Below are 16,349 nucleotides of genomic sequence, written 5' to 3'. Positions count from 1 at the left end.
CAGTGGATCTAGTAGTGTCATAAACTAAAGTTAATCGTTGGTCTAGTTTTATATCAGATGTATTTACTGTATCTGTTGTGCAAAGCGGATGCAGCGGATGCTGGAATGATAGCAGATGGATGGAGAAATATTTTACAACATTCACTGGGACTAAAGCCATCCTGCTTTACGACTGCCTCATGGCTTTTTCTCCACACAGGCCAAATCAGCAATAATGTGGTGCTAGCTGTTAGCATAAATATGCAATATGTTTTCTGTGTCTGTAAAACTGCAAATTTGTACATTTCAATTTGAGCTCATACTGGGAAACAGAATTAAAACAGACACCTGCACTGGACATAAACAAGATGAAATCACAGTTAATGGACAATAAAGCGACAAAAAAACCTTGGTGTAGGAACAAAACTTGCTCAAAACTTGCTAGTAAATTTGACAATTAAAGATTACAAGTTTTGAAGTAGAAATCCTGAAATAGTATTTTCTTGCTCCAATAATCTTAAAGTCTCTTCTTACCTGAAATGCTCTTTTACCTTAGATGAACTCAGAAAAGTGTGGCTTAATTAAGACGTCTGTTTCTGAGGCAGAATAAGAGAGAGACCGTATAAACAAAGAGAGAGACGACAGAGAGAAATGAGGTGTGAGCCACACTGTTCGGTGTGAACCTGTGAGTGTTTTACTGCGGTAAAAACACTGATGTAATGTGAAGAGATCTGAGAGTTTAGTTCTGTGTCTTTATCACATGCACATGGAGAAGGTCTATAACGAGAAATGACAGCTAACGATGTGTTTTGTCATTGTTCTTGTTAAACTCACGCTCGTTAAGGCCCTTGGTGTCGGTTAATGACACAAACAGATGTGGAGAGCTTTTCTGCAGGGAAGATGATGTGCTCTTTTCTCCAAATGTCGTTTGATGTGCTCGTAAAATTCGGTGGGTTTTCTTTGGGGATTAGCGGATGTTTGTAAATCATAATTGTGCCTTTTTGTTCAAGATCTTTAATTGTAATTGGAGAGTTTTCCTTGAATGTTTTAGGATGTGCATCTTTGATGTTCTTTGCCGTAAACTAATGATTTTAGTTCTTATGTTTGTTTATTTCTATTCTGTTGAAGGCATGTTGACCTCAATTGAGAACTTTTTTAGCCATGAAATGAATTCAGTATCCGTGTGATCCATGTAATAATTCACTAATCTAATTCACATATTTCATTTTACTGTATAAAAGTGATATTTAATATTTAGAAATTGAACCTAAAGTTACATTTTTAGCTTCAGTGATATAATGAATAATGCATGGACATATTTCTGAGTATGCAGCGGGAAATAATGATGCGTTAACATTGAAATTTAATTGATTCATGGAAATAATTGTAGGGATTACATGTGTGATTATTAAGTGTGTGTAAATTAAACTATTGCCATAAAACGTCACATAATTAGCATTAGAATATGAGAATTTTTACACGAGTTCAAAAAATGTTCTGCTCACCATCAAAAAAACACTAAAAACAGTATTATTGTAATATTATTACAGTTTAAAATAACTGTTTTCTATTTAAATATATTTCAATAAAGCAATAAGCCCCAACAAACCATGGTTTACAGTGAATTTAAATTCAATATATAATTTAAATATAAATTATCTGTAAACCGCGTCTTCACGGGGCTTATTGCTTTTATAAAACAGCTGCCAAATAATACAAATAACTTTTTAAAAGCCGAAAAATGTGTATTAATGCAACTTTAATGAAGTCAAATTATTTAAAGCCTTCCTTCCGCTGGAAAAAATAGTCCCTGACCGTGAACAGCAGCAGAAGTTACATTTATCATGCCATTAGATGGCGGCAAAGATTGTCTTTTTGAGCGAGTCACTCAGTCAAAGACTTTTATATTGAAATTTGTTGTGAACACAGAACAAGACGCAAATGACAAATGCTTTGACTAGCGCTGGCAGTGTCAGCAGGGCGCGGGAAACCCCGTTAACCTGTTAAAGGGACAAGATCGCAGCAGACATTCAAACGGATTTTTATTATAAACATAGGACTGACCTGAAGGAAAATGCTAAATCTGAATGCAGGTAATACACTCGGTCACTCGATATCTCTCTCACAATACTCTTCTACATAATACAGTAAGCTTTGCGAACAATATCAATTGAGAACAGACATATGTTTACGTTGCTAAGAGTGGTTGCTAAGGGTGTTGTGCAGCGATACACAGAACCGTTGGGTGAAGCGGTCATGGCCGTGTTTTATCGTGAATAAAACCAAAGACTTTATATATAGAAAGACGGTGCACTCGTATTATTATGAATAGGAGAAAGTGCAACGCGCAAAATGGCGGAATAAGTCCTGCTTTCTAAATAAGAGCCGATCGCCGATTGGTAAAGTCATCGTGTCACTGCAGCTGTGGTTAGAAGATCCGGTTCCTATAGAAACAGTCAGACTCGCGCCTTAGGACTGCGCATGCGCATTAGCTTGATCCAGCCTTGAAAAATTCCGTTTTTTTTGTTGTTGTCATGATTAGAGAGTTTAGAAACATTTGAGACCGCTGTTGTCAGATTTCATTGGTAATTTCAAATATGAAATTTAATTTAATTTGTTTCAAAGATGGCCGCCGTGTGAAATGACTTGTCTTAAAGGGACTTTGATAAAACACAGCTATTGACCAATCAGAATCAAGGACTGGAACTAACCGTTTTATAAAGTGTAATTTATTCACGTGTTGCTCTAAAATTTCGTTTTTTAAGCATTGTTTGCTATGGTAATGTGTTTTTCCTCCTCCCACATGGTCATGGTTGCCAGTGGAAATCGTTTCAGAGGTGGAGCAAGTTATTATATTTTGATGAAAGATTATTCAGAAAAACATGCACTGATGAATCCTGCACAATAAGACCAGGAACATATGAAGAAAGTAAACGGAGTGGCTTCTGACTCCACCGCGTCTTTAACCATCGCTGAACCCTGCAGCTGCTGGACTTCAGGTTCAGGGGTGACAGTTTGTTCGACCTGGATCCGTCGTGTGTAATTCCCTGAATCTGCGGTATTCCTGACATTTCCACATTCCCGCTCTGCTCCGGACATCTCTGCTGAACACGAGCAGAAGGTCTCGCTGTGTGTGTGTGTGTGTGTGTGTGTGTGTGTGTGTGTGTGTGTGTGTGTGTGTGCATGAGACATCAGAGGCCCATACAGACGTTATCTCTGATGGGAAACATCATCATAACAGACCGCCCACGACCTCTGATCTCCTTCTATTGTTTGCATTGCCACAGGAGCAGATTTATGTAACAAGAGTGGCAGCACAGGGAAGTGTGTGTGTGTGTGTGTGTGTGTGTGTGTGTTCTTAGCATATGGAGATTTTAAAGTAAAGGTTACAATGTAAACAGAGAAAAATAGAGAACAAGTAAGTCTTCAGACTAAGGTTATTATGCTTTTTGCACGTGTATTTTAATACTTTTTTTTAATTGCTTAATTTGCTTATAGTTTTTTATTTCACTTTTATATCTTTAAATGTTTTCAGTAAATTCAATGTAATATGTTTTTGTTCAATAATATTTTTTATATAGTGTTTTGTATTTTGAGGGAATTTTATACTAAGCAATATTTATGCAATTATTATGATCCATTTGTTTCCACATTTTTACAAAATTTTTAAAAATTTTTCCCCCCCAGTCATTTCTATTTTTGACCGTATTTTTTCAGGACCATTTAACCATCTCGAATCATGTCCACAATTTTTTGTGTGTGTGTGTTAACATGGCAAGTGCCACAGAAGTCACCAAGTGTCATACCATTCTGATAAAGTAAACAAAATGGTCCAAAGTGATCAAATAGCACCAAGAGGGTTAAATACACTATATTGCCAAAAGTTTTGGGATGCCTGCCTTTACGTGCACATGAACTTTAATGACATCCCATTCTTAATCCGTAGGGTTTATTATGGAGTTGGCCCACCCTTTGCAGCTATAACAGCCTCAACTCTTCTGGGAAGGCTTTCCACAAGGTTTAGGAGTGTGTTTATGGGAATTTTTGACCATTCTTCTATAAGTGCATTTGTGAGGTCAGGCGCTGATGTTGACGAGAAGGCCTGGCTCAGTCTCCGCTCTAATTCATCCCAAAGGTGTTCTATCGGGTGGAGGTCAGGACTCTGTTCAGACCAGTCAAGTTCCTCCACACCAAACTCACTCATCCATGTCTTTATGGACCTTGCTTTGTGCACTGGTGCGCAGTCATGTTGGAACAGGAAGGGGCCATAGCCAAACTGTTCCCGCAAGGTTGAGAGCATGAAATTGTCCAAAATGTCTTGGTACGCTGACTCATTAAGAGTTCCTTTCACTGGAACTAAGGGGCCAAGCCCAACCCCTGAAAAACAACCCCACACCATAATCCCCCCTCCACCAAACTTTACACTTGGCACAATACAGTCAGGCAAGTACCGTTCTCCTGGCAACCGCCAAACCCAGACTCGTCCATCGGATTGGCAGACAGAGAAGCGTGATTGGTCACTCCAGAGAACACGTCTCCACTGCTCTAGAGTCCAGTGGCAGTGTGCTTTACACCACTGCATCCGACGCTTTGCATCGCACTCGGTGATGTAAGGCTTGGATGCAGCTGCTCGGCCATAGAAACCCATTCCATGAAGCTCTCTACGCACTGTTCTTGAGCTAATCTGAAAGCCACACGAAGTTTGAAGGTCTGTAGCTATTGACTCTGCAGAAAGTTGTATGTATTTCATTTTAGTTCATTTTTCAATCAGTTTTTTTTGTATTAATCGCACATCAAATTTGACAGAAAAATGAAAAAAGCATCAAATAGACATTACAAAAAGTTGCTTTAACAGCCATGATTTTTTTATTTTCAGAAGCTGCATCTGAATTGGTATTATATATATATATATATATATATAATATATATATATTATAATTTTTTTTTTTAAAATCTTTTTTATGTTTGTGAATTGTTATATTTATGTTTAAAACGACATTAGGATGAGTAAATGTAAATAAACAATTAATTTTTTGGCAAACTATCCACAAAATATGAAATTATTTTTTTAATGAAGTGATACTCTAAATAAGCAACTAAAACTGCCAGTAGGTGGCAGTAAATGTCTAAATGAGTAAGTCATTGAGTCATTAATTTGATTCATTCAAACGGCTGATTCGTTCCAGAATGAAATAAACGGGTGTGTTCGTCTTGCGTTGCTGTGCAGAACGATCGGTGTACGACAAAGTACCGCAAGAGCGATTAGAGAGCATGTGTCTGGTCTTTAATCGCTCTCGTGGTACTTTGATGTCATACACTGATCGGTCTACGCAGCGTCGCTTCAAGTCGACCACACCTGGGTTGTGTTTAAGTCCAATTTTTAATGCCCTTCCCTCGCTAACTTCCCTTCATCTCGTTCACTCGGATATACATCATTGCTTACGTTGCATGAGTGCCCACTACTGGCGAAATGTTGCATGTTGCATTGTGGGATATGCCTGAAGTGAACATATTGAGTAGACTTGCTCCCTTGGTCAAAATCAAAGAGCCGAGGGTCTTTCCAAATACACTTCCCTCGCCCACTTGACAAAGTTTAAGTTTAGTTTTGTTCTGAACACACTCTGTATATTCTGTCCATCTCTCTCTCTTCATTACTGATGTGTAACAGTGGACTTAGATTGATGGTCTTGTTAATTCAGGTTGTATAATGTTCACCTTTAGTGTTGACGTTTACCCGCTGGTTTTAAATGTCAGCGCTGTGATGTCTGTAGCTCCGCCCCCTCAGCCGGTGATATCATGAGTGATGGATCTAATCTGAGCGTTGGCTGAATGTGATGGTGTTTGTGCTGCTGCATGTCAAGAGTGCTTGAAGACAGGATTTATCAGAGCAGATAATGACTTTCCCAGAGTTCCCCCGGCACTGATGCTGAATGAATAAGAAAATTTGTGTAAGAAAATTAATGAAACTGAAAACAAAAGTTTGAATTCTCTATGTTTTTCAGGACAGCTCACCTCTTGCATCTCTGACCAACTGGGAAGCGGTTACAATGACGTCAGTAAGTGTTTACTAACTCAATAGGTTATGTTTAGCGTTATTGTAATTTACAGAATTTTTTTACAGAAATTTCTTCAGTAAATCTCAGATGTTTAGCAGGATGTTCATGCTGCTCTTTGGTGCAGAAAGTCAGTGTTTTACATCCGTCATCTCACGTCTGTGTCCCTCTAGGATCTGGGGGGGATTTCTGGGACAGGACACCCCGCTGTCTGCGGCCGCGCTGGACAGCGATATCGCCAGTGTCAGCACGGTGGAAGAGTTACTGAGACACCTGAATCCGTTCACCTGGCAGGAAGACCTGGAGCAACTGTACACACAGACACACTACTACAGACCACGAGCTTACCACACCGACCGCAAACACAAGCGTGAGTCACACACACACACACACACACACACTACAAACACACTACAAACCACGAGCTTATCACACCAACCACAAACACAAGCTTGAGTCTCTCACACACACACATACAGACACGCACACACACCACAAGCTTGCCACAAAATGTCAAACACATTGTCAGATAACTTCATAAATCTAATTTTGAGAACAAAATTTGAATTTATTGATTTGGAGTAAATTAGATGATCCTGAGAAATTAAGTATTGTTCCATCAAGGTCCATAAATTAAAGTTAATCTATTTTATATAATTTATGATTAATTGATTTGTTTATTGATTTAGAGTAAATTAAAGGATTCTGGGAAACGAAGTATTCTTCCGCCTTGGTCCATAAATTAAAGTTCATTTATTTTATCTTTGAAAGTAATTAATTTATTGATTTGGAGTAAAATTAGAGGATTCTAGAAAACTATACACACACACACACACACACACACACATAATACATTATTATTGGAGTATTACTTAAAACAAAGCAGTGATATACATTTTCTTTAATTCATTCGAAATGAATTTAAGGGGGAACTATTATGCCACTTGTTTCAAGAAGTCTCTGGTGTCTCCAGAATGTATCTGTGAGTTTCAGCTCAAAATACCCCACAGATCATTTATTATACCATGTTATAAATACCCATTTTTGAGTGGAAGGAAAAACATGCTGTTTTCGTGCATGTATTTTTAAATGCAAATGAGCTGCTGCTCCCCACCCCGCTTTCCAGAAGAGGGCGGAGCCTGTACAACTTGTGCCTCGGATACTCTGCCAAACACTAACAAAGCATGCATACAGAAAGCTGTCTATCAGATGGCACGTCCTGTGAGTATTAAACTAAGTTCTCTTTCACGGCATATTGCTCTTAACCTTGTGTATATTTGACAGTTTGTCAAAAACACAGTTGGATTTGTCTGTGAATGTAAACATTAGAGAAAGAAGTCACGTGTATATTAGATATCTGTGTATTAAAGTGACAGCAGCGTAATATACAGTATCTACTGCTGTTAATATGAATCGAACAACAAAAGAAAACCAGTTAATTACTCACTGCTCCTGACTGAATAACTTTAGTAGAGAATACATTTCTTACTTGAATGTTGCTGTTAAATGCTCTGGAGAGGAGATAAACATGGCGGACTGTGTCCAGCTCACTCAGGGGAGGAGCTAAGCTAATAGGGCGGAGTCTATTGCCAGTCGTGGGCGGGGCTTCTGAAATCTGGAACCGCTTGTTTGAAGAGACTGTTTATGATTTATGGAGATTATAAGAAAAGTAGTGGCTGTATTTTTACCATTATAGGCTGATTGTTTACACACACATCTGTGTTCAAACACTTTATAAAAGTGAATTTTGCATAATCGGTCCCCTTTAAGGCAGTAGAAACACTGTATTCTATGCACATCCTGTTCAGGAATTGAATTATAATTATAAAAGCATTCACAATTCATTTCTGTATGGCACACACACACATACACACACACACACGCACACAAACAGCACAGAGACAGGCGCCGTTAACCATTCACTGAGTTTTTATGAGGCAGACGGAGGTGATTTCCTCCCGTCTCCTCATTTATACCTCCCTTCCTCTCTGTCCATCCAGAAGATTGCGATTATGTGAGTCATAAGTGAGAAAAAAAAACTAAAACAGCACACTGGAATGTTGTTCACAATGTACACACACACACACACACACACACAATGACCTTGCAGCCCTGACAAAGTTAAAACATTGTAGGTTTTGAGTAACTTTGCCAAGAGGAAAGTATGTGTGTTAGGGTTTGCACGACTACTTGTTTTCATTACTCCACAAAGTAGTCATCAGGATGTAGTTTGCTGTGGTTTAGCAGTCTCTTGGTAAACTCATCCATCTCGGTCTCTTTCCTCCTCAGTTGATCTCGACCGTCTCTACGATGACGTGAAGCAGTACAGCTGCACTCCGCGCAATTTCTCGGTGAATCTCCGCGAGGAGCTGAAGGTGACCAACGCCGTGTTTTTCCCACGATGCCTCCTGGTGCAGCGCTGTGGGGGAAACTGCGCCTGTGGCACCGACAACTGGAACTCCTGCAGCTGCAGTGCCGGAAAAACCGTGAAGAAACTACACGAGGTATCCCACAATGCACTGTTTGATAAATGACTGTTTTCAAACAGGTTTCCCCAAACACTCCCTCCATCTGCCATTTGCCAGTCAAAAATGTAGTACCGCCCCCAAACTTACTTCATTGGTTGAGTCCAGTGGTGGACGAAGAAATCAAGTCACCTTTATAGCACTTTATACAGTAGAAATTGTTTTACAGCATCAACAGGAAAGTAACAGAATCAATGATGCAAACTTCATCAAATATGAAACTGATTCAATTCAGCTGTAAAGCAAGATGATAGTTTCATTATTCAGTTCAATAAATCGTTTTTTTCGCTCCATCAGTCGTGTGTGCGCTCAAGCTCTGGAGACATCGCGGTTCTTGGCTTATTTTGAATCAGATATGAAGATTCACACCGACTGGACCATTGAATCAGTTGTTGACTCAAGTCAGATTCGCAAATGAATCTTTCAGTGCGATTCACGAACTGATTCAACAGGTTCACTGAAAAGAATCATCTCGTTCATGAATCGGACCTCGCTCTTGCATGTCCGAGGGGGTGCCGATTTCTTTAATTCAAAATATTGTGGGACAATATGTTTTTATGAGTAAAAAGTACAATATTATGCTTTGGAATGTAAAGTAAACGTTTCCTAAAATATAAATACTTGGTAGCACTTAATTTTACAGTGTCCTTGTCACACGTTACATGTACTTATTATAGTAATAACATTAAATTATGCATAATTACATGCAACTAAAGCTAAAACAAGTCCTAATCCTAATTTATATTAACATGTTGTTAATTAATATTACTCCTGTAATTAATTGTATACTTACACTAACAAAACAACTCTAAAAAAAAAAAAAAAGTACAGATACTGGAGAGTATAGTAAAGTAAAAATACTACTCAGGCGTTAGCATGTCAGGCTGCTCAAACTGACTGTTTTACTCTTCAACATGAAGTTTTGAGCTCTCGTTTCTGTTTGTACTGCAGTATGATAGAAATGACACATCTACTATTGCAGGCATGAAATGTTGAAGTGTGTCAAAAGTGGCGTTAGTTTTTTTCTGTGGAGTCTGAGCAAGTAAAGTGTGTGTTCCTCTCTGTCCTTATCAGCTCCAAACACACACACACACACACACACACACACACACACACTGCATACTGTACAATGTGTGCTGAATCTCTAGTGTATCTCTCCATCCACTTGCTTTCCATTATCCTATAGCTCTCACACACACACTTTATTTTCCCTGACTGTCTTCACTTATTTTTGTCGTCTGCTGCTGTTTTCCTTTCATCAGTTGTGACCAATGTGACATTTGTTGTTCTGAGAGATTATCAGCAAATGACAGATGAAATCCACTGAGACACACAGCAGTGTTTCATCTGAACTGATGACAGCAGTGAAGTGTGCCGTCTGTCTGTCCGTCTGTCTGTCTCTCTGTCCATCTGTACTGTCTGTCTGTTTATATAATATAAAAACATAATTTCTATTCGAATTAGAATATTGATTCAGTAGCGGTGCAGGAATGTTGGATGTCAAAAAGAAAACTGTGATTGCGTGACAATTTGTTGACAGGTCCCGTATTGAAACCTGAATAATGTTTGCTGCACATCAGCAGTCAGCTATTCTGTTTTAACTCTATTAGCTTAATACATTGTAAACAAATTGTTAAAGGAGGCCTATAATGCCCCTTTCACAAGATGTAATATAAGTCTCTGGTGTCTCCAGAATGTGTCTGTGAAGTTTCAGCTCAAAATACCCCACAGATCATTTATTATAGCTTGACAAATTTGCCCCTATTTGGGTGTGACCAAAAACACGCCATTTTGTGTGTGTCCCTTTAAATGCAAATGAGCTGCTGCTCCAGAAGAGGGCGGAGCTTTAACAGCTCAAGCTTCGGTTGTTCAACAGCAACAAAGCTGGAGAATCTCACGCAGCCAAAATGAGGATTGTCAGTAACGGAGTTCAGCCTTACATTGTTCAAACCGGAGTCGACACTGATGGAGAGACTCAGGAAGAAGTTACAACTTTTAGAATGAAACTGGACGTTTCTGAATGGTCAGTGGATAAATTTATGTAGTTGCTGTGGAGTTGATTCAACTCATCCACTAGCATGTGCCGTCATGTTAATCTTTTGTGCAAATCCAGCGTTGAATTGACCCTCGTTTGTGAAGCAGTCCGGCGTAAAATGACGGTAACAACACTCTACTACAACAACTCTTCCTCTTCTCTAAAGCAGCCCAACATGGCCACACCCCCTTTGTTGTGTGTTCTCGGGGGCGGAGTTTATGTAAATTTTAGGGTTTCTGATGTCACCAACCTGGGAAGATGCTTGTTGTAGTCCCTACCAGTCGTTTGTTGTAGTCCTTATAAAGCGATTTCTGTAAAAGAAAATATCTCTCTTTACATTGAACTTTGAGGGTCGTAACTTTGCAGATGTTGTTTATGCTCAAACAGCAACATTACACACTAACTAAAGTTAAAAAAGTGAAATCATAATCAAGGACCCCTTTAACACAATCAGACACAGAGACTTTAATAAAATTTCAACCTGAACCTAGTCTGACCCAGTTTAGTGTTGATGATCTGAGTGAAGCCTCATGGGATATTCGAAGCGTTCTGGGTGTTGTAGTTGCTGTAAACACCAGGCTGACATCAGCATGACCCGGTGATTGACAGCTGTCACAGAGCTGTCAGGAAACGTTCATTGTGCTGCTGTCGTGTAGAATAACAGACTGTTACCCACGGCAACATCTGCTAAATGTGATTGGCTCCGGCTGTCAGTGCTGACTAATGCGAGACCACCACAGCTACACACACACACGATATATGAGCTTCAGTACAGAACATCCGGAGGTTAAAGGTCAAGGACAGATATCGATTGGTAAGCAAATCAATGAAGACAAATCGAACAATAAATCTCTTTTACTTCCTGCCGTGATCAAACTAACAAACATCAAGGCTCCAGAAACACCTGCATCAGTTTGGTTTAGTTATTTTGATAAGGAATAAATATTGTGACACACCTGGAACATTATATACAGTGACTGTAGTTTACAGCATGTGTTGCCTCTTAACAATTAGCACAGAAAATAATTTAGATTTGTATTTTTAGAAAGCAGAAGTCATAGTTACAGTAATGCATCTAAACCAGGTCTGCATTATGAAGGATTGAAAAGCACAATCTGAAGATATATATATATATATATTACAGTCGGCATGAAATGCAAATGAATCGATTTTCTAAATGCATGTTATAGATCTTGTTGTGAAAGACCTATCTGTGCATGTTTTTTAAACAATAATTATTAATCAGTGTCATAACTGGATCATCAGACTTCTCTCCGCAGGACTTCTCCAATCATTTAGTCTTCTTAAACCCCAGCCTTTGGATTCTAATAATGTATTAATAAATGTTTACCTTAACGAAGATTAATAAATCATTTAGGAGAAATTTTCATTGTTCATGTTAATTGATGGAGCTGGAAATGGAAGTTGTCATTTATGCCACAAAATAATGTTGATGACCACAGATTTTTTTTGACTTATCCTTTTTATTTATTGCTGTTGAATATATATTTAATATTTAGAGGCCAAGCACCTATTGTAATCGTTAGCATTCTTATTTTTCTTCTTCTGCTCTGGGAGTCTATGGCAGCCCATAGAACCGCTTGTGGGAAAGTTAAGAAATTTGGCACACTGATAGAGGACAGTCTGAACTGTCACCATAGCAAATTTGGAGTCTCTAACTCAATCCCTCTAGCGCCACCACCTGTCCAAATTTGCACTCATGTTTATGCTGACTTTTGAACCATAAGGGCTAGAAACAAAATTCTTTTTTTTTTTTTTTTGTCTGATTCCTTGGGGATTCGAAATGTCGTCATTTTTCATCATAACTTTTCCGCCATTTCGAATTCCTTATAGATGAGTTGTCCGATTTTTGCGAAAATTGAACCACATCATCCTCAGACAATGCCGGCAAAAAGTTATGGAATTCAAGTCGATGAGTTGCTCATAACTTCTGAATAATTTGCCCAAAAATAAGAAAAGTTAGATTCAGGGCAACATGCCGAGTCCAGTGATATCCAATTTCCCATGTCTGCCATTTTGTGCGTTGGCCATTTTGAATTTTGTAGAAAAATTCTGTAATTTACGAAGGCATAAACATATAGTTACGAAATTCGGTATGGGTCATCAGCACGATGCCCTGAAGGACTCTGAGAAGTTTCGTACCAGCGCCAACTAGTGGTGAAATTTTTTTACATGCTTATATCTTCGGATGTGTTTGACTTATTTTCATGGGAGTCATCTCCTTAGACTCCTGAATCCTTGCCGAGTCCAACGATACCAAACATGCTAGGTTTCGCCTTATGATTTGTGTAACGTTGTGATTTAGCATTTAAACAACTTTCGCAAATATCTTCGAAACCGTTATTCTGATCGAGATGAAACCATGGTAGGAAAATCGGAAACATAGGTTGTTGGCTATATTTTAATGCCCAAATGTCAATTTTAATAGTGGCAAAAAAATGCAATCAAAGTCGTGCATGGGTTTTTTTTTTTTTTTTAATGTGCTCATATATATATATATATATATATATGTCTATAACGACTAAACAAAATAAGATATTTTCACCAAATTTGATGCACTTATGTATGGGCGCACTCGGAGGACACAAAAAAACTGACAGTTTTGTGCCTCTTGGTGGCGCTATAATAGAACAAAACATGAAATTGCCACTAACTGCAATACAGTGTTATGATGTAAATTGCTATATTCTATGAATGCATTGGTGTATCATTACAAAACTCAGTATTTGCCATCAGCACTCAAAAAGTTTCAAGACAGCGTCACCTTGTGGTCAAAAATTATAATGAAATTTTTTTTAAAAACTGTTAATAGCTTTTGATTAATTAAGCCTATTGTCATGAAACGGTCTCACCGAGAACAGAGATACCAATGTTGCCATAGTTGGCCAAGTTTCCTGTCCGCCATTTTGGTTTTCTTTAAAAACTTTTTTGAACTCCTCCTAAACCGTTTGTCCGATTTTCAACACATTCGAGTCAGATCCTCTTCGGACTGTGCCGACAATAAATTATGGATTTTGTGTCCCGAGATGAAACAAAAAGTTTTCGCATAGCTCCACAACAAATTTGAGGCATGATGCCAAAATGACTCAGAGGCTCTATCTTTACAATGCTTTGGCATACTGACACCAAACTTTGCATGTGTCTTTGTTACCTCACTCTGACCACACCACATCAGTTTGGTCACAGTGCCACCTATTGGTTTAAAGTATAAACCATTAAATCAAATTATTAGTGACTGGATTTGATTTCTCAGTTATTTTACTTAAAATGATCTTAATATGTCTTTAATTGCTCATTGTTGCAGTCGGTCTGATGCTCCCAGCTGTGCTGATATGACTTAAGCCTTCTTTGTGCTTGGCCCCTTAATTGCTGCTTGCAGCTATATATTTTTTTTTATTATAATTCATTTTTTATAATTTATTTTTGTATATTTTGTTTCTATATTTGATTTTTAAATATAGCTTTTATAGTTTAAAAAAAGATCTGTAAATATTTCATGTGTGTGTGTTGTCGTCAGGTGCTGAAGTTTTCCCCGGGTGCGAGTTTCTACAGGAAGAAAACACGTGCTCACTGGGTTCTGGAGGAGATTTACCTGCAGCATCATGAGAGATGTGACTGTGTGTGTCAGTCCAGACCGCCGCGATGAACACACACACACACACGCACTGTCACTGCACTCCATTCAGACGTATATCTTCAGGTCATGCCTCCATCTAAACACAAACCCTTTTGATAACATAAGACACACACAGCGTTGGGAGACTTTGATATGTAGCTTTCTCTGTTTCTGTTTTATTCTTGATGTTAAGTGTTATTGTGTCCAGTAAAGTTCTCACCAATGGAATGTAAATGAATATTAATGAGGCTTTTGCTCTCTGAGACCAATCAGAAGTCAGAGCTCCCTGAGGGGGCGGTTCCTCCTCCAATCTGATCTAATCCCGTGTTATTTATTAAAAGAAATGTCTTTGTCTTTTTATAACTGTGATCATGCTGTCGCATGTGGGTTTAGTTTTCATATTCTCTTTGTTGTCTGATCAAAGGTCTTATTGAAGTGAATCTCAAAAACATGTCCAGTTCACCCTAAAATGTAAAGAAAGATAAATAAAGAAGCCTTGTTTTAGGTCTGATTCTGTAAGTCTGTTTAGAAAATTTCTCATAATAATGACTTACCAACCATATCATGCTAATGAGAAACTTTAGCATGATATGGTTCAAAGTTGATCAAAGTTATAGCTTGGTATTTTATTAATTCGTCATTAAGTTTCAGTTTTATGTAGTAAAATTTAGGGGGAAAAATCTTTGATTCTGTGTCTCATAATGATGTGAAGCTGATAATAATGATGATAGTTTCTCATTAGATGTTTTCTCAGAATAATGACATCATCAATGCAATTAATGTAATAAAGTAATTTCAAGAAAGTTTCTCAATATGTTAAATCATTTTTACGAGAATGATTCTCAATACATATCATTAGAAAGTTGCTCATATTTATGATAGTCATTATTATGTGAAATTTTCTTGTCATTATTATGATTTAGAGAATCATTTTATTTACTCAACTGAGACAGAAACATTACTGTATTTTTTGACATTTTTATTCTCAAATTCTCATTACTCAATATTTTTACTGCAGCAGTAACAAAAATTTAGCAATTGTATTATTTAACTCAGCATGATGGAAGTACATCAATATTACCATTATGTATAAATATTTTTATAATTTAATCTTTTTTACATTCCAGCAACAATTTAAGATTTATCTTAATGATCCTAAAAATGGGATTTTCGTCTAGCAAAATTTGTATTTATTATTTTTGGTGTGAAATATCACCTGGACATGTTCTTTGTCAGATATCATGACATGAAAACACATGAGGTGTATATGACAGTGGTCTGTTGATGTTTCATCAGCCAACTAAAGCACTTCATTACACACAAACTATTATAATTGTCTTGCATAGCCTATTTATTGTGTGGACAGATGACATGATGTTCTCCGTCTTTTCTCTCGTGTGCGATGATCCGCTTCAGTAGCGGGCGGTCCCGGACTCTCCTTTATCTCCCTGTAAATCTGCGGGGTTCCTCTGTTCCCTGATCGGGCTTTAATTTACCGGCGGCGCGGCCCTGCGGGACTCGTTCATTCTGCTGTGGTTCAGCGGGAGCGCCGCGCCGCAGGGACGGATGTTGACGGTGTGGATTTAGCCTTTAATTACGAGGCTTTTAAAGCGCTTTTATTAAACTTCAAGACACGCAAAATGAAACCAATGATTCTCTCTCGTCTCTCAAAAGCAGTCTGTGGAGTAGAGTCCGTTTTGCACCATTGATTGAGTCGAATATGATGTCTGTAATTAGCCAGACCAGTTTTCCACATGTATTGTGTCATAAAAAGCACCAAAATAAACGAACTCTGTCATGTTTATCATGGTTGTGTTTGTCTCTTTGATATATAGAATATGGCTCCTTAAAAACAAGCAACAAAAGTTTATTTAAGGCAATTTCGCAGAGGCTAGCAATAGCAAGCTAGCTTTGAAAACATGAGATCCCACCCTCCCTTCGCAGCGCCCTTTAAAGCCACGCCTACTTCAAAACACATGAAATCTTGTTCCGGGGGTAAAATTCGCGTTTTTGGCTGGTAAAATTTGCATTCCAAGGGGTAAATATCATGTTATTTGGGGTCGCTTCAACCCGCAGACATGGAAAACAACAACCGCGGCAACAGTGTTAAAGTAGCCCAA

The 16,349-nt window shown here is 38.2% G+C and overlaps 1 protein-coding gene across 1 annotated transcript in view; it reads left to right on the top strand.

Annotated features, from left to right (window-relative positions):
* pdgfd (platelet derived growth factor d) overlaps positions 1-16,033 on the top strand; it is a 30,266-nt gene extending 14,233 nt beyond the window's left edge. The window contains exons 4-7 of the mRNA XM_051861917.1: positions 5,982-6,031; positions 6,206-6,402; positions 8,322-8,536; positions 14,131-16,033. Coding sequence (XP_051717877.1) covers positions 5,982-6,031; positions 6,206-6,402; positions 8,322-8,536; positions 14,131-14,259 — 591 coding nt within the window. The 3' untranslated portion in view covers positions 14,260-16,033. The remainder of the gene's footprint in view (positions 1-5,981; positions 6,032-6,205; positions 6,403-8,321; positions 8,537-14,130) is intronic.
* Positions 16,034-16,349: the final 316 nt, after the last annotated feature.

Source organism: Ctenopharyngodon idella, chromosome 15 (genome assembly GCF_019924925.1).
Source record: "Ctenopharyngodon idella isolate HZGC_01 chromosome 15, HZGC01, whole genome shotgun sequence".
NCBI classification, from domain to species: Eukaryota; Metazoa; Chordata; class Actinopteri; order Cypriniformes; family Xenocyprididae; genus Ctenopharyngodon; species Ctenopharyngodon idella.
The sequence above is the reverse complement of the archived record's forward strand: the minus strand, read 5'-3'. Positions and strand labels throughout refer to the sequence as shown.